This window comes from Mustela nivalis (assembly GCF_964662115.1).
Source record: "Mustela nivalis genome assembly, chromosome: 6".
Taxonomy (NCBI): Eukaryota; Metazoa; Chordata; class Mammalia; order Carnivora; family Mustelidae; genus Mustela; species Mustela nivalis.
In genome coordinates, this window is record NC_139025.1 from 85,714,901 (window position 1) to 85,732,528 (window position 17,628).

The window sequence follows — 17,628 nt, forward strand, 5'->3', positions numbered from 1 at the left end:
AAGATTTTATTTTATTTATTTGACAGACAGAGATCACAAGCAGGCAGAGAGAGAGGAGAAAGCAGGCTCCCTGCAGAGCAGAGAGCCCGATGTGGGGCTCGATCCCAGGACCCTGGGATCATGTCCTGAGCTGAAGGCAGAGGCTTTAACCTACTGAGCCACCCAGGCACCCTGAGAAACTATTTGTTTTTTAAACATTTTATTTATTTGAGAGAGAGAGAGAGAGAGAGATTGAGAGAGCATGAGCTGGGAAGGGCAGAGAGAGAGGGAGAAGCAGACTCCCTGCAGAGCAGAGAGCCAGCCATGGGGCTTGATCCCACAACCCTGAGATCATGACCTGAGCTGAAGGCAGAGGCTTAACCCACTGAGCCACCCAGGTGCCCCTTCTTTCTCCTTTGTTAAATGAAGACATCTGTCCTTCAATCTCTTGTCCTTCCATATCTACTGTCCCTATCTCTGTCAGCTGTACCTTTTCTTTTACACTGTCAAGGTCGAAAACACTTATATATTATTTTGTAGTCACTGATAAGTCTTCAATAATGAGTCTATCAATTAATTCCAAAATTTAAAATAAATGCATTTAGGGGTGCCTGGGTGGCACAGTTGGTTAAGCATGCAACCCTTGGTTTCAGCTCAGGTCATGATCTCAGGGTACTAAGATGGAGTCTGCCTGAGATTCTCTCTCCCTCTTCCTCTGCGCCTCATGCTCACAGGCTCTCTCTTAAATAAATAAATAAAAGATACTAGAAAAAAGCATACTATACAGACTAAGCAGAATGGAGCCCTGCATCGGGCTCTCTGCTCAGCAGGGAGCCTGCTTCCCCCACCCCCTGCATGCCTCTTTGCCTACTTGTGATCTCTCTCTGTCAAAAACATAAATAAAATCTTAAAAAAAAAAAAAAATATATATATATATATATAGGGGCACCTTTGTGGCTCAGTGGGCCCCTGTTGGGCTCCACATTTGGTGGGGAGTCTTCTTGTCCCTCTGCACCTCCACTTGCTCATATACTCTTAAATAATAAAATTATTTTCCCTCACAACTTTGAAGGTGTTATAAAATCTTAAATAAATAAAATCTTAAAAAAATAATAAAATTATTTTCCCTCATAACTTTGAAGGTGTTGTTCTACTAGCCTCTACCAGTCAGATTTCTGTTAAGAAATGTGGTCTTTCCAGGCACCTGGCTGGTTTAGTTGGTGGAGCAAAGAACTCTTGATCTTAGGGTTGTGAGTTCAAGCCCAACAGTGGGTGCAGAGATTACTTAAAAAAAAAAAAAAGAAAAAAAAAAGTAGTCTTTCTGATTTGTTACTTTTCTTTTCCTTTTTTAAAAAAAGATTTATTTATTTATTTGACAGGCAGAGATCACAAGTAGGCAGAGAGGCAGGCAGAGAGAGAGAGGAAGGGAAGCAGGCTCCCTGATGAGCAGAGAGCCTGATGGAGCCGAAGGCATGGTCGTGATCTGAGCCAAAGGCAGAGGCTCCAACCCACTGAGCCACCCAGGTACCCCTTTCTGATTTTTTATTCCTTTAGAATTGCTTTTTTCCCTCTGAATTCTTTAAGAATCTTCTCTTTATGACTGGTATACTGAAATTTCACACTTATGTGTCTAAGTGTGGGTCTCTGATACTCCATGAATTCTTACTATGTGAGATTTCCCCTTAGCTCTGCCAAATTTTCTGTTATTATGTCTTAGAGAATTTCTTCCCTTCTTTTTTCTATGATCTCTCGTCCCGTAACTTCTACTAATCTACAGGAAAAATGAAGATTAATGAAAACCAGAAGATAAAATAGAGTATAAACCAATACTGAACCTTAATTAATGTGTGCTAAAATATTTAGGGGGAATATACTGACATCTACAAGTTTCGTTGAAAAGTATTAAAAAAATCCAAGATGGACTGATTGCTGGATAGAGACATCAACAGACAGGTGGTAAGTCAAATATATTAAAATTTAATGGTAGAGTCTAGGTAATGGGTATATAAGTTTTCGCTGTAAAATTCAACATTACAGTAAGTTAAAAAATTTTAGCAACAAAAAGCTAAGAAAAAAACATAGCAGTTGCTTTCCCTTTTTGTCATTTTAACTCCTAAATTCTAGACTATGAGCCCTTACAGAAACAAAATATTATAACTAAAGTGAAATGTGAAGTAAAAACCATGCAACTGCCTAATCTGGGAGAACTTTACTTCTATTTGCACACTTACATAATGAGTTACTTTCATTTCTGCTAATTGAAGTCTTAAATGTATAGTTTTCAATAGCCAAGAACTACCAAACCTTGGACAGAAGACAAAAATGGTGAATAGAAGGAAAATATCATGGGGCACCTGGGTGGCTCAGTAGGTTAAGCAACCAGCTCTCGATTTTGGCTCAGGTTATGATCTCAGGGTCATGAGATTGAGCCTGTTTGGGGCTCTGCACTCAGCATGGAGTCTGCTTAGGATTCTTTCTCCCTATGCCCCTCTCCCCACTACACACACGTATGCACACATGCCCTCTAATAAATCTTAAAAAATGGAAAATATTACAAAAAATAACTGTGCTGAATCTGTCAGTGCTTAGAGTACACGAAGAGAACACGGTTCAACAATAGCCAATTACAATTAAACTTTGAAAATGTGGAGAAGATCACATAAATACGTCACCTTCTGAACAAATTTGTCCATATAATCTTTCTTTTTCTACCACCTTGATGTACTTACTACAAATGATTTTCTTTATTTTCCTTTCTCCACTGTAACAGTGGATATTCTTGTTGAAAAATCTCAATTTCAGTAGCATCTGGGTAGTGTGGTTGGTTGAGTGTGCAACTCTTGGTTTGGGCTCAGGTTATGATCTCAGGGTCATGAGATCAAACCCCACGTGGGGCTCCATGCTCAGCATGGAGTCTGTTCCAGATTCTCTCTCTCTCTCCCTTTGCCCTTCCCATTCACGCTTTCTAAAATAAATCTTTTCTTAAAATTTTTTAAAGAAGATTTTATTTATTTATTTACTTATTTGACAGAGAGAGAAATCACAAGTAGGCAGAGAGGCAGGCAGAGAGAGAGGGGGAAGCAGGCTCTCCACTGAGCAGAGAGCCCTATGTGGGGCTCGATCCAAGGACCCTGAGATTATGACCTGAGCTGAAGGCAGAGGCTTAACCCACTGAGCCACCCAGGTGCCCCTAAAATAAACAAATCTTAAAAAAAAAAAACAAAAAAAACCCCTCAATTTCAAAGACTTTGGGGAATTGAAGGAATAGCCAGTGACTGAAGAAATCTTCTTTAACCTTCAAAAGCAAATAACATCATCCACCTTTTTTTTTTTTTTTTAAAGATTTTATTTATTTATTTGTGAGAGAGAGAGAGTGAGAGCGAGCACAGGCAGACAGAGTGGAAGGCAGAGTCAGAGGGAGAAGCAGGCTCCCTGCGGAGCAAGGAGCCCGATGTGGGACTCGATCCCAGGACGCTGGGATCATGACCTGAGCCGAAGGCAGCTGCTTAACCAAATGAGCCACCCAGGCTTCCCATCATCCACCTTTATCCACTAGAAAGTCACAATACAAAAATGTCTGAAAGCATAGAGGACAGAAAAATAGACCTAGCTCCGTATCATTTTGCACATCTCATTTTGCTTTATTAAAGGTTTTTATTTGTGTTTTCATGAAAGCAAGATACGGATTTGATTTCTAAAACTAAGGTCTGACAAGGCATAAGCAAGGATCCTGTCAGGATTTGTTCTGACACAAATATTAATGCCCAGAAAGAAAACCAATAGATTTTAGGGACACCTACTGGCTTAGTATCATACATACTCTTTTGATGAGGTATTAGGGGCTCAGAACTGTCATTTCCAATTAAGTCATCACTTCAACAACATATTTGAATAATACAATAAATGAAAACTTCAGAGGAGCCTGGGTGGCACAGTTGGTTAGGCACCCAAATCTTGGTTTAAGCTCAGGCTGTAATCTCAAGGTTGTGAGACTGAGCTCTGCATCAGGGTCAGTGTTCAGAATAATAAATAAATCTTAAAAAAAAAAAAAAAAAAAAAAGAATTATGACTTCTCAGCCCTGAGTTACTATTACAAAGTGGTCTAAATAAATGAAGTAAAATCCCTACCAGTGCTTAAAAATTCAAAGCTCTCAGTATGATACCCAATAAAACAGAATTCATCAGGTTGTGCATATATTAATGTATATTATAGAAATCAAATCAGTAAAATCACTTTTATGTGTGTGTGTGTTTTTTTAAGATTTTATTTATTTATTTGACAGAGAGAGATCACAAGTAGGCAGAGAGGCAGGCAGAGCGAGAGGAGAAAGCAGGCCTTTGCTGAGCAGAGAGCCCGATGCGGGACTCAATCCCAGGACCCTGAGATCATGACCTGAGCTGAAGGCAGCGGCTTAACCCACTGAGCCACCCAGGCACCCCTCACTTTTATGTTTTTAAGGTTAAAAAAACTAAGCATATGATTTGAAATCACATTCTCTTGTCATTATTAAAGAATCTTGCCTATGATTAGTTAGCTAATAAGAAATAAAAACAGCTTTTCTATATGAAAGTAAAACTTGATTATACAAAATGAAGAAACTTCAGAAAATTGAGGCAAAAGTAAAAATCACTCACATTCTTACCATTCAGAAATAACACCACAAATATTTTAGTGTATTTATCCTGTGTATGTGCTATACACACATTTTTAAAAACAAAAAAAAATCAACCGTGTGTGTGTGTATGTGTGTATTTGTGTCTTATTACCCTGCTTTCTTATATCAGGAACATTCCTGATATTAGGAATCCTTATGTTTCTTATATCAGAAACATTCTCCTATATCAATGAATATTCTTTGAAATTCTTTTTAGTGGCTACATACTAATGAATATATTTCGAAGGCATGAGATCATAATTTCTAGAAAGATAAGGTACATCAGCATGCACTGCTGGCGGAAATGCAAACTTGTCAATTTGGCTCATACCCCATGAAACTAATTTCCTTGAGAGAAAATCCCAATTTATGCAAGGAGGCACATATAAACATAATTAACTAGTGTAGTCACCTCTGGAAAGGGGAACACAATGACACAATGGGAGATGAAGAAGGAACACTGCCACCTTCACTGTACATGCTATTCCCACTAATGCCTCCCCCTATATCACATAAGCAGTACTTACCAGAATTTTGTCAGCTTTGGCTTCACTAATCCCTTTAATATTTATCAATTCCTTCTTTGGTGCATAGGCAACAGCCTCCACAGTATGGAATCCAGCCTCTTCCAATTTCTTCACATCATTGGCATTTATGCCACATTGCTGCAAGTGAAGAAAACCATGGATAAGTGTAAGTAAGCTTCAGCTCTCTCAGCCAATGTAGATATTTGCCCTACCCAATTCAGAGCTGTTTTGAAGAACTGTGATATTATATGCCAAAGCTCTGAAAAGTATTCTATACACATGAAGTGTTTAAAAACAAATTACCAACCCTTTCATTTTGAAAACCAATACTTCTAAACTAGTAGTCCCATGTACGTATTCTCATCAGGAGTTGGGACTAAACCACTAATTCACAGGCACTGGGAATAAACTAGTAACTCTTTTTTTTAAATTTTTTATTTTTTATAAACATATATTTTTATCCCCAGGGGTACAGGTCTGTGAATCGCCAGGTTTACAGACTTCACAGCACTCACCAAAGCACATACCCTCCCCAATGTCCATAACCCCACACACATTAACTAATTTGCGGATGTTGAACCAACCTTGCAGCCCTGGAATAAATCCTACTTGGTCGTGGTGAATAATCCTTTTAATGTACTGTTGAATCCTATTGGCTAGTATTTTGGTGAGAATTTTCGCATCTGTGTTCATCAAGGATATTGGTCAGCTCTCTTTTTTGATGGGATCCTTATCTGGTTTTGGGATCAAGGTGATGCTGGCCTCATAAAAAGAGTTTGGAAGTTTTCCTTCCATTTCTATTTTTTGGAACAGTTTAAATTAGTAACTCTTAATCTTTTACAACTAGGACTCCAAATGAACTTTGAGGGGTGCGTGGGGGGCTCAGTTGGTTAGGTGTCTGCCTTTGGCTAAAGTCATGATTCTAGGGTCCCAGGAATGAGCCCCACCTCAGGCTCCCTGCTCAGCAGGGAGTCTGCTTCTCTATCTCCCTCTGGCACTCTCCCCTACTTGTGCTCTCTCTTCCTCTGTCAAAAACGTGAGACACTGGGCCCTAAAAAGTCACCTTAAACCACTGTTTCTAATGTTTTTCTACATCAAGCACAAATAAAAAAATGTTTTTTGTTTGTTTGTTTGACTCTAAGCTGGAATAAACAGAGAAGCCTGCCCCAGAGCTGAGGGTAGCAAAATGACTGGATCACTCTAACAAGTGACATTAAAAATGCGGGAAAACTGGGGCGCCTGGGTAACTCAGTTGGTTAAGCATCTGCCTTCAGCTCAGGTCATGATCCCAGGCTCCGTGCTCAATGAAGAGTCTGCTTCTCCCTCTCTGTGCTCATGCTCTCTTTCTCTCAAATAAATAAAATTCAAAAAAAAGAAAATGGGGAAAAACTAGTTTTGGTTAAGGACTCATATACCAGTTCTCAAAATAAACCAACCAAATGCACCTCTTCCTACCTATATTACAAATTCAGTTTTTTTTTTTTTTTTAAGATTTTATTTATTTGTCAGAGAGAGGGAGAGAGAGTGAGCACAGACAGATAGAATGGCAGGCAGAGGCAGAGGGAGAAGCAGGCTCCCTGCCGAGCAAGGAGCCTGATGTGGGACTCGATCCCTGGACACTGGGATCATGACCGGAGCCGAAGGCAGCTGCTTAACCAACTGAGCTACCCAGGCATCCCACAAATTCAGCTTTGATTTTATTAGCCATCAAAACTATGACTGCTGGGACAATATTAGTGGTGGAACGTGTATGTTTTTGCGGGTTAGGAAGGGTTTTTGAGAGGGGAGGGTCTGCCCACAGAAATAAGCTCTCCTATTGATATTTAAGCAATAAGCAAAATGCATGTGTGGGTATAAGGATGCTCATAATACCAGAAGTTATGATGCTGAACTCTGTAATATTTATCACAAACATCGTTTATATTAACTTCTGCTAGAGTCTTGAAGTTTAGCTGAGGTGGGAGGAATATGTGTAAAGGGAAGAATAAAGGCTTTCTCTGCTTTCCCTCCTACTTCTCTTAGCCTATGTCTGCAGCACTCACAATGTGGGGCCTCTGTACAATGGGAAGAAATAGTGCAAGGTCCCAGGTCCAATGCTTGATGTTCCTGTGCAGAGTCCTGAATTGGAGCTTGACACTTACACCTTAATAGCTACAAGCCCTTCTCCCTGACCACAACAGCTGTCTTGCTAGTAACTTCAGCACAGATATGGGTCAATGGAGAGACAATGCTCCTCTCCCTTCCTGCATAGCTGTCCTAGGCCACTCTAATTCTCTGGATTGTAATTTTCATAAACAGTATAAAGACTCCACCAAGACTCCACCATGAGATCCTAGGGCTTTTAGTTTTTGACAGTCCAATTCTAAGAAAGAAAAATGATAAAGTAGGAGGAGAATTCTTAACAAAAGAGATATGGCCAGACATGTTTAGCGGCAGGATTCTTTTTTTTTTTTTTTTTTAATTTTTTTTTTTTTTTTAAGATTTTATTTATTTAAGAGAGAGACAGTGAGAGAGAGCATGAGCGAGGAGAAGGTCAGAGGGAGAAGCAGACTCCCCGTGGAGCTGGAAGCCTGATGCGGGACTCGATCCTGGAACTCCGGGATCATGACCTGAGCCGAAGGCAGTCGTCCAACCAACTGAGCCACCCAGGCGTCCCTAGCAGCAGGATTCTTGATAACACTTTTGAAAAATCTAATTTAGGTCTTGACCTTAGGTAATAAATCAATGGTTATGAAAAGGTTCTAAGTTCTCCCAACAGGTAGGAGACTGTAATCTAGCATTATAATTCTAAAATTAACAACTAAGCACATACCTCTAACCGTGAAATAGGCTGTGGGCCAAAGCTTTCTTCTTCCACTGAAGTATCTGCATTTGCTTCAAGCTGCATTTGCATAGCCATTACTCAGCATTCAATACTGAAAAATACAGATGGCCAGAAAAAGTTAAGAGTTGCAAAGTTCGTTTTGAAATAAATCTCTGAAGAATTACTTGTTAGTCTTTTGGTCTAATCACTGACCTACCCATGGCAGGAAAAAATAACATATCTCACCAGCTTTCCCTTCCACTAGACAGTTTTGTTTTGTTTTTAAAGACTTTATTTATTTATTTATTTATTTATTTATTTATTTGTTAGAGAGAGAGAGAGAGAGAACACAAGCAGGCATAGTGGCAGGCAGAGGCAGAGAGAGAAGCAGGCTCCCCGTTGAGCAAGGAGCCCGCTATGGGACTCGATCCCAGGACTCTGGGATCAGGACCTGAGCCAAAGGTATCGGCTTAACCAACTGAGCCACCCAGGTGTCCCTCCACCTAGCTACTTCTATCAGATATAGTTTAGGAAGAGCCAGGACTAGTGTGCTTCTTAAAGATGCACAGCTTAACTAGACCAACTATGTCCCCAGTTCACATTCCTGCTTCACATTCCTTGAGGGTAGGGGCCAAGTTATTTATTTGTGTACAATTTGGGTACACCCCATGATACATGAAATGTTAGGTGTTTGGCAAGTATTTGGTAAACCAAAGTGGACTTTGCAAGACTCTACTTAAAATTTGAAAAACAAAAAACAAAAAAACAAAAAATAAAACTGGTGAAAGTTCATTAAACTGTTTCAATTTTATTGTTCCCTTCAAACAAGTAGGGTTTGGGGGTGGTGGGAGAGGAGTGAAATGAAAGTACTGAATGACTGCCCATAAGCCTCTACTCCTGATAAGGCAGTAGACTGAGATGAAAGTACTTCTCATCTCAGCCAAGGATGATAGCTTGTAGTCACATATTCTGCTTCCAATAGGAATGTGTGAAATTTAGGGTGCCTGAGTGGCTCAGCTGGTTAAGCGCCTGCCTTCAGCTCAGATCATGATTCCAGAGTCATAGGATCAAGTCCCACATCAGGATCCCTGCTCAATGGGGAGTCTACCTCTCTGCCCTTCCCCTGGCTCATGCAGGCATGTGTGCTCTCTCTCTCTCAAATAAATAAATAATCTTAAAAAAAAAAAAAAAAAGCGGGGGGGGGTGATGTCTGGAATTTAAACATTACCATTTTAATCAATTTCAGACACCACTGAATACACAAATGAGGGGTGCCTGGGTGGCTCAGTGGGTTAAGCCTCTGCCTTTGGCTCAGGTCATAATCTCAGGGTCCTGGGATCAAGCACTGCACTGGGCCCTACTCTACCTGCCTCTCTGCCTACCTGTGATCTCTGTCTGTCAAATAAATAAATAAAATCTTTTAAAAAAATGCACAAATGAATAACATTCAAGAACCCTGCTCAGTCTGAAATCCATAGAGCATTAGGCCTACACCTAGTCAGGTTATTATGATAGTTAAGATTGCTCAGTTTGAAAGTAATGGAGAACAAAAAATTTTAATTACCTTCAAAGATGTTAGTAAAAGTGAGCAAAACTTTTTGGGGATGGGGAGAGAGAGAATGCAGGGCAGGGGTGAGGGGTAGTGGCAGAGGAAGAGGGAGAATCTTAAGCAGGCTCTTTGCCTAGTGTGGCGCTCAAAAGGGCTGGATCTCATGATTCTGAGACCATAACCTCAGCCAAACCCAAGAGTCAGAGGCTTACCCAACTGGACTATCCTAGCACCCCAAAAGTGAACAAGTCTTTTTTTTTTTTTTTTAAAGATTTTATTTATTTATTTGACAGAGAGAGATCACAACTAAGCAGAGAGGCAGGCAGAGAGAGAGAGGAGGAAGCAGGCTCCCTGCTCAGCAGAGAGCCCTATGTGGGACTCGATCCCAGGACCCCGAGATCATGACCTGAGCCGAAGGCAGTGGCCCAACCCACTGAGCCACCCAGGCGCCCCAAAAGTGAACAAGTCTTAATGTTCACAAGAATAAATGAATTAAAATCACACCAAAACAATCTGAACAATTTAACAATCTGGATAAATTTAACTTAAAGATAACACATGAAATCTCCATTCTTCAAGACTTGACAAAAGAGGTCCATTTTTTCCTTTTAAAAAAGTATAGTTGATTCACAATGTCACATTAATTTTAGGTGTACAGCATAGTGCTCTGATAACTCTGTATGTTACGCTATGCTCACCACAAGTGTAGCGACCATCTGTCACCATACAACACAAGACCACTGACTATATTCCCTATGCTGTACCTTTTACTCCTTTGTTTTTTGGTGTGTTTTTTTTTTTTTTTTTACTTTCACTTTTACTCCTTTGTTCTGTTACTGGAAGTCTGTGCCTCTCACTCACTTTCACCCATTTTGCCCGTTCCTGTTCCTCCCCTCTGGGAGTTATCAGTTCTCTCTGTATTTATGGGTCTGTTCCTGCTTTCATTTATTTTTGTATTTTTACACTCCACATGCAAATGAAATCATATGGTATTTGTCTTTCTCTGTATGACTTATTTCACTTAGTATACTACCCTCTAGGTCCCTCCATATTGTTGCAAATGGGAAGATCTCATTCATTTTATAGGCTGAGTAATATTCCACTGTAGGTATTATACATACATAATACATACCTACCATATCTCCTTTATCCATTCATGTATGGATGAACACTTGGGTTGCTTTCATATCTTGGCTATTGTAAATAATGCTGCAGTAATCATTGGGGAGCTTTTATTTTTTTCAAGTTAACATTTTCATTTTCTTTGAGTAAATACCCTGTAGTGGAAATTTTGGATCACATGGTATTTCTATTTTTAATTTTTTTTTTTAAAGATTTTATTTATTTATTTGACAGAGAGAGATCACAAGTAGGCAGAGAGGCAGGAGAGAGAGAGAGAGGAAGCAGGCTCCCTGCTGAGCAGAGAGCCCGATGTGGGGCTCGATCCCATGACCCTGAGATCATGACCTGAGCTGAAGGCAGAGGCTTTAACCCACTGAGCCACCCAGGTGCCCCTCTATTTTTAATTTTTTGAGGAACCTCCATACTGTTTTCCATAGAAGCTGCACTAAATGTAAATTAGTGCACCAACAGTTCATAGGGTTCCTTTATAACCACATTCTCACCAGTCAGGATCCCTTATTTCTTACCTTTTTCATTTTAGCCATTGTGACAGAAGGGAGGTGATACCTCATTGTGGTTCTGGTTTGCAGTTCCCTGATTAGTGATGTTGAGTACCTTTTCATGTGTCTGTTTGCCATCTGTGTCTTCTTAAGAAATGATCATTTGTTGTTGATGCACATGTCTTAGATAGCTGATTTAACATAATGTGTGTCTATGATAGTGCTAAATATCAGGATCATCTGAATGGAACTTAAATTTAAATATCTCCCTTCATAAGGGAACCTGAAGGGCTCGGGTCATGATCTCAGGGTCCTGGGTTCAAGCCCGGAATCAGGCTCCCTGCTCAGTAGAGAGCCTACTTCTTCCTCTCCCTCTGTCTGCCACTCTGCCTAGTTGTGCTCCCTACCCCTCTGTCAAATAAATAAATAAAATATTTAATTAAAAATTACCAAAAAAACCCGTATCTCCCTTCATAATCTATGAAAAAGACAGACCTGCAGAGTAATGGAGAAAGGACTGTCTTTTGAATAAACAGTGCTGGGTTGATGGGAGAGCCTTACAGAATAAACCACCCCCTCACCCCACATACAGAAGAACCATCCATTTCCAATTCAATTACAGACCTAAATGTAAGACTTAAAACAAAACTTTTGGAATATAAGTGAGTATCTTCATGACTTTATGACAAAGATTTTTTGAACTGGATACATAAAGCAATAATGAAAAAAGAAAAGACTGAAAAATTGGACTACATTTAAACTTAGAACTTCTATCAAAAGACACTACTAAGAAAACAAAAAGTCAAACTACAGTATATTTACCACATATACAAACAAGGCTGATAATTAAAATATATAAAAAACTTCAGGGGCACCTGGATGGCTCAGTCAGTTAAGTGTCTGCCTTCAGCTCAGGTCAGGATCCCAAGATCCTGGGATGGGGCCCCACGTCGGGCTCCTTGCTCAGCAGAGAGCCTGCTTCTCCCTTTCCCTCTGCCTGCCACTCTGTCTACTTGTGCTCTCTCTCTCTCTGTCAAATAAATAAAAAAAAAATCTTTTTTTAAAAAAGATTTTATTTATTTATTTGACAGAGAGAGAGAGAGCACAAGTAGAGAGGCAGGCAGAGAGAGAGAGAGGGAAGCAGGCTCCCTGCTGAGCAGAGAGCCCGATGTGGGACTCGATCTCAGGACCCTGAGATCATGGACCTGAGCCGAAGGCAGCGGCTTAACCCATCCAGGAGCCCCTAAATAAATAAATTCTTAAAAAAAATTTGTGTGTGTGTGTATATATATATATATATATATATATATATATATATAACTTCAAATCAGCAAGAAAGAACAACTCAATAGAAAAGCAGATCTGAGAAAGCACTTTAGGATAGAAGATATCTAGTAAACATATGAACCAACAGGGGTGTCTAGGTGGCTCAGTGGATTAAGCCTCTGCCTTTGGCTCAGGTCATGATCCCAGGGTCCTGGGATCAAGCCCCACATCTGGCTCTCTGCTCATCAGGGAGCCTGCTTCCCCCTCTCTGCCTGCCTCTCTGCCTACTTGTGGTCTCTGTCTGTCAAATAAATAAATAAAATCTTAAAAAGAAAAAAAAGCCAAACAAACATGAACAATAAACATATGAACCAACAAAGCTCAACATGATTATCAGGAAAATTAAAACCATGAGGTATTTCTATATGTCACCAAAATAGATAAAATTAAAAAGATCAACAACATCAAGTGTTGGCAAGCATGCTTGTGTGAGGTGTAGACCTGGTCCCTTTCTACGTCGGGGTACGTCCCGGCATTAACCCGACCGGGCCTGTGGTCTGGCCGCCGGCTTATGCGCCCCTCTGCACCGCATGAATGTATGTACATTCATACATACAATATGAATGTATTGAACTAAACATTCATACACTGATGGTCTGAATGTAACAACTAAGCATTCATACACTGCTGGTCTGAATGTAAATTTATACTTTAGAAAACTGGCATTAAATGTAAACTGGGTGGCTCAGTTGGGTAAGCACCTGCCTTCTGCTTGTTGTGATCCCAGGGCCCTGGGATACAATGTCCTTGCTCAGCTGAGAGCCTGCTTCTCACCCCCACTCTGCTGCACCCCCTGCTTATGCTCTCTGACAAATAAATCAAATGTTTAACAAAAGTAAATAAACAAACGTGGAAGTTGAATATAAACAAATGCTACCACCCAGGAATTTCAACACTATTACTAACCAACTGAAAAGCAGACACATGTGCACCAAAATATATATAGGAATGTTCTCAGCAGCCTTTCTCCTTTTAAAAGTCAGAAACTAGGGGCGCCTGGGTGGCTCAGTGGGTTAAGTCTCTGTCTTCCACTTGGGTCATGATCTCAGGGTCCTGGGATTGAGACCTGCATCCGGCTCTCTGCTCCACGGGGAGTCTGCTTCCCCCTGTCTCTCTGCCTATTTGTGATCTCTCTCTCGCTCTGTCAAATAAATAAATAAAATATTAAAAAAAAAAAAAGTCAGAAACTAGAAACCAACCATATGTCCACCATAGGCAGAAAGAAGAAGGGATCCAATATGGCAACAAAAAAGAACTATTACTATATACAAAGATATGTATGAATCTACAGACAGAATGTTGAGCAAAACCAGACACAAAAATATAATCAGTATCACTCATACAAAATTCAAACAAAGGCAAACTTAGTCAGTGATGTTAGAAGTCAATAGAGCGGTTACCTCTGGGTAGAAAAAGGTTCATACTAGAGTGGGAACAAGGGAAGTTTCTGGGATGCCGACAACATTCTATTTATTGACCTGAGTAGTCATTACATAGGTATATTCTCTGAAATAATTCAGAGCTCTATACACTTCTGATCTGTGCATCTTCTATATGCATATTACACTACACTTTAGAAGTTAAAAAAAAACAACGAAACCTCACTGGAGAGGAGTCCCTAGGGATCACGTGAACAGTCTTCCGCATTAGGTAATGAAAACACCTTTGAGGAAACTGGAGGCGGGTACTTGGTAAGCAAAGCACGGAGTAATGGAAAGTGGACTGATCAAAAATCCGGAAACCCTGGCTCTGACATAAACAGCTGTGACATTAAATTGGTACACCCCTCTGGATCTCGGCTTTCTCGCCCCGCCCATAAAATGGGTGTTGGAAATGAAGGGTTCTAGGTTCCCTCCCAGCTCTGGAGCCTGGGGACCGCTTCAGTTTTCGCCACAACCAGCTCTGACGGCGGGCTGGGCCCAGGCATGCCCCTGCTCCGCCGCGCCAACTCCGCTTTCTCATGCGGCGCAGAGGGGCGCATAAGCCGGCGGCCAGACCACAGGCCCGGTCGGGTTAATGCGGGGACGTACCCCGACGTAGAAAGGGACCAGGTCTACACCTCACACTCACCTCGGTCCGCAGCGCTTCTCACTCGGGCCGGCTGCACGCTCCGACTTATGTCCGCTGGTCTGGTCCGCGACCGACCCCGGACGGATTCCAGACGCCCTCCTTGCTGCTAACTTCTCTACTCCCTTGGGCCGGCCTCCTGCACACAACCCACGCAAGTTTTAGGTCCCAACTACGCCCCCCAGGGAGCGTTAGCTCTCCTCAGACGAAGAGTGGCCGCACAACTCTCCCCGCCCGGCAGCTTTCGGAGATCCCGCCAAATGCACCGGAAGGGTCACGCCAGCGTCAACGTAACGTCTCCCCGCCCACCTCGGTGCCACAGTCTAGCCCGCCCTGCCGCTGCTCGCGAGCGGGAGGTGGGCCCAAGGATCTTGATGTTGCATGATGTCAAGGAGTTCTCTTTTCCGTTTACCCCTAAGAACTAATTCACAGTTTGGAAGTCGCCAAAGTCTTCTCTTTCACTTGACCAAGGACTACAACTTCCAAGAGGTAGTGGGGTCGGCCGGAGACTCCAACTCCCAGTATGCACCGCGGGCGCCTGGCGTTTTTAGCGCCTCAGCCGCTCTGCGGAAAAGCCTGGCTTTACAGAGGTGTTCTCGATTTGCTTCCAAAGTATCTAAGCCTGTGTCTGCTCTGAGCTTCCGACTTCGTCATGTCAAATTCCTGCAGCCTGACGTTTTTCAGGTCTTTGGATGTGGTAGAGCCGAGGATGCTCGAGTAGACAGATGAAACTGGAAAACAGAGCTAGTGAAGGGGAGAAAATGCCTGAAATACTAGTCATGTCTTGGTAATTTGCTAGAGATTTGCAAGAGGAAGAAGACATGATTACCTTCTCATAGTTTTCTGGAAAGTTTGACCTATATTCTGGTTTTAAAGGGTGAATGGGGTTTCCTGGGCAAAGAAGAGGAGATGGAGGACATAACCGTATAGAACAGTATGGGCATGGAATTTAACGACGTGGTCAAGCCATAGAATTGTCTAATGAGGGAGGAAAAGAGTCCTGGAGGCGCGGATTCTGTGAAGTTAATATTTAGTTCAAATTATGAAGAAAGTTATGACCATGTGTGGAGCTTTAATCTTTATTCTTTAGGTAATGGGGAAATCATTGAAAATTTTTAAGCAGAAGACTCCTATGATCTGTTTTTTTCCCCCACCACTACTTTATCTTTGTGAGATGTTTTAAAGTTCATGAAGTTTTTATTCAATCCTCCCACCGTTGTCTTGTGACAATGACAGATTTCAGAAAAGAGTAAAGATAGCAAAAACTGTCAGGAAGCTCTTGCAATATTTTGGACAAGGGATGAAGGCTTCCTTGAGTTTGATCAATGACAGAACAGATTCAGGAAGCCTTCTGGAGGCAGACTCAACCTAACAGTAATTATATAAATAGTATCTGGGGATAATATTAACTGCCATACCAAATATACCCACTTAAAAAAAAGATTTTATTTGACAGAGAGAAATCAGAAGTAGGCAGAAAGACAGTCAGAGAAAGGGGGAACCAGGCTCCCTGCTGAGCAGAGAGCCTCACTTGGGGGGGGCGGGGCATCGATCCTAGAACCCTGAGATCATGGCCTCAGCGGAAGGCAGAGGCTTAACCCACTGAGCCACCCAGGCGCCCCCAAATATACCCACATTTACCTCCCCTTCACACCCTTTCCTTAAGAGCATCTGCAAATCCCTCTTGGTTGAATGAAATCACATGTGACTTTGACCTTTCATTAAAATCAAATTCCTGTGACTGGTTGTCAAACCAGAGAAACCCCTTTTATAGGAAGACTAAGAAATTAAGAGACCAAGAAAGTGAGAGAGAACGAGACAGAAAGGAACAATTTTAAAATCTGTTTTCCAAATCTTTCCGATTTCTCAGGAGCCCAACAGTGCTTACTATTCTGGAGATCTATGAAATATTCCTAAAGGCCAATAAATCTCCCTTCCATTTCTTCTGCTTAAACCAGTTTGAGTAGTTTTCCGTTCTTTTCTTCCAAGACAACACACTAAACATTTGGAAATAAGACAAACTAGTGTTCTTGCTAACAGTTAAGTTAGCAATCCATATGAATATGTTTAAGTGCATAGTGGAAAAGTTTTGAATATATCCTAGATTACGTCCAGTGACCTATTTGAAATCTCAAAGAGGTAACCTCTAGTAAAAAAAAAAAAAACTTAGGGGTGCCTGGGTGGCTCAGTGGGATGGAGCCTCTGTCTTCGGTTCAGGTCATGATCTCAGGGTCCTGGGAACGAGCCCCGCATCGGGCGCTCTGCTCAGCAGGGAGCCTGCTTCCTCCTCTCTCTCTGCCTGCCTCTCTGCCTACTTGTGATCTCTCTCTCTCTGTGTCAAATAAATAAAATCTTTAAAAAAAAAAAAACTTAATCATGAGAAACCTAACCTTTTGTCTCAAGGATAATAATTTCCTGACACAGTCAACCTGGAGCATAGTAAGGGAAATCCGGAAGGGAAACCCACTGTCTTGTCCAAGTAATCCAATTGAGTAGTGCAAGGATGATCCAGTATGGGGAAATCTATTATAATTGAGCACTTTAACAGGTAAGGAGAAGCCCATATGGTTAATCTCACTTTGAAAAAGCAATAAAATTTGACATTAATTCCTCATTAATGGGGAAAATGGGAGAAAGGAATTGGATGCTTCCTTAGCATGATCAAGAAAAAAGCAGATACTCCAAACAAGCTGCTTTTGTTTGTTTACTTGTGAAATGTTAGAAATACTTTCATTAAAACCAAGAACTGGGGCTCCTGGTTGGCTCAGTATGAGGAGCACATGACGTAATTTCGGGGCTGTAGGCTGTGAGTTTGAGCTCCACGTTGTGTGTATAGAGATTACTTATGTAAAAAAGAAACAAAATTGTCTATTGCCACTATTATTTACTATTGTTTAGGAAATGTCACAGGGTGTAATAATTCAAGATAATAAAAAAAGATGTAAGTGTTCAGAAAGATTTACAGATATGATTATATACCTGGATAGTTTAAGGGACAATAAGAAAGTACATTAGTGTAACCAATTATGAAAATATAAAAAGATCAGCACTTTATTAAGTCTTAATAACTAATTAGACAATATAATGCAAAATGATCCTA

General features: G+C 41.1%; 1 protein-coding gene and 1 long non-coding RNA gene across 2 annotated transcripts in view; both read right to left on the reverse strand.

Moving 5' to 3' along the window:
- Positions 1-15,001, reverse strand: part of RAD51 (RAD51 recombinase) — a 32,808-nt gene extending 17,807 nt beyond the window's left edge. The window contains exons 1-3 of the mRNA XM_082735584.1: positions 14,532-15,001; positions 7,974-8,076; positions 5,162-5,299 (exon numbers count right to left, since the gene is read on the reverse strand). Coding sequence (XP_082591710.1) covers positions 5,162-5,299; positions 7,974-8,060 — 225 coding nt within the window. The 5' untranslated portion in view covers positions 8,061-8,076; positions 14,532-15,001. The remainder of the gene's footprint in view (positions 1-5,161; positions 5,300-7,973; positions 8,077-14,531) is intronic.
- LOC309867158 lies at positions 1,071-5,136 on the reverse strand. The gene is made up of 3 exons (XR_014313004.1): positions 5,063-5,136; positions 3,523-4,816; positions 1,071-3,300 (listed from the first exon to the last, which is right to left on the reverse strand). It is a non-coding gene; the product is annotated as an uncharacterized lncRNA (long non-coding RNA).
- Positions 15,002-17,628: the final 2,627 nt, after the last annotated feature.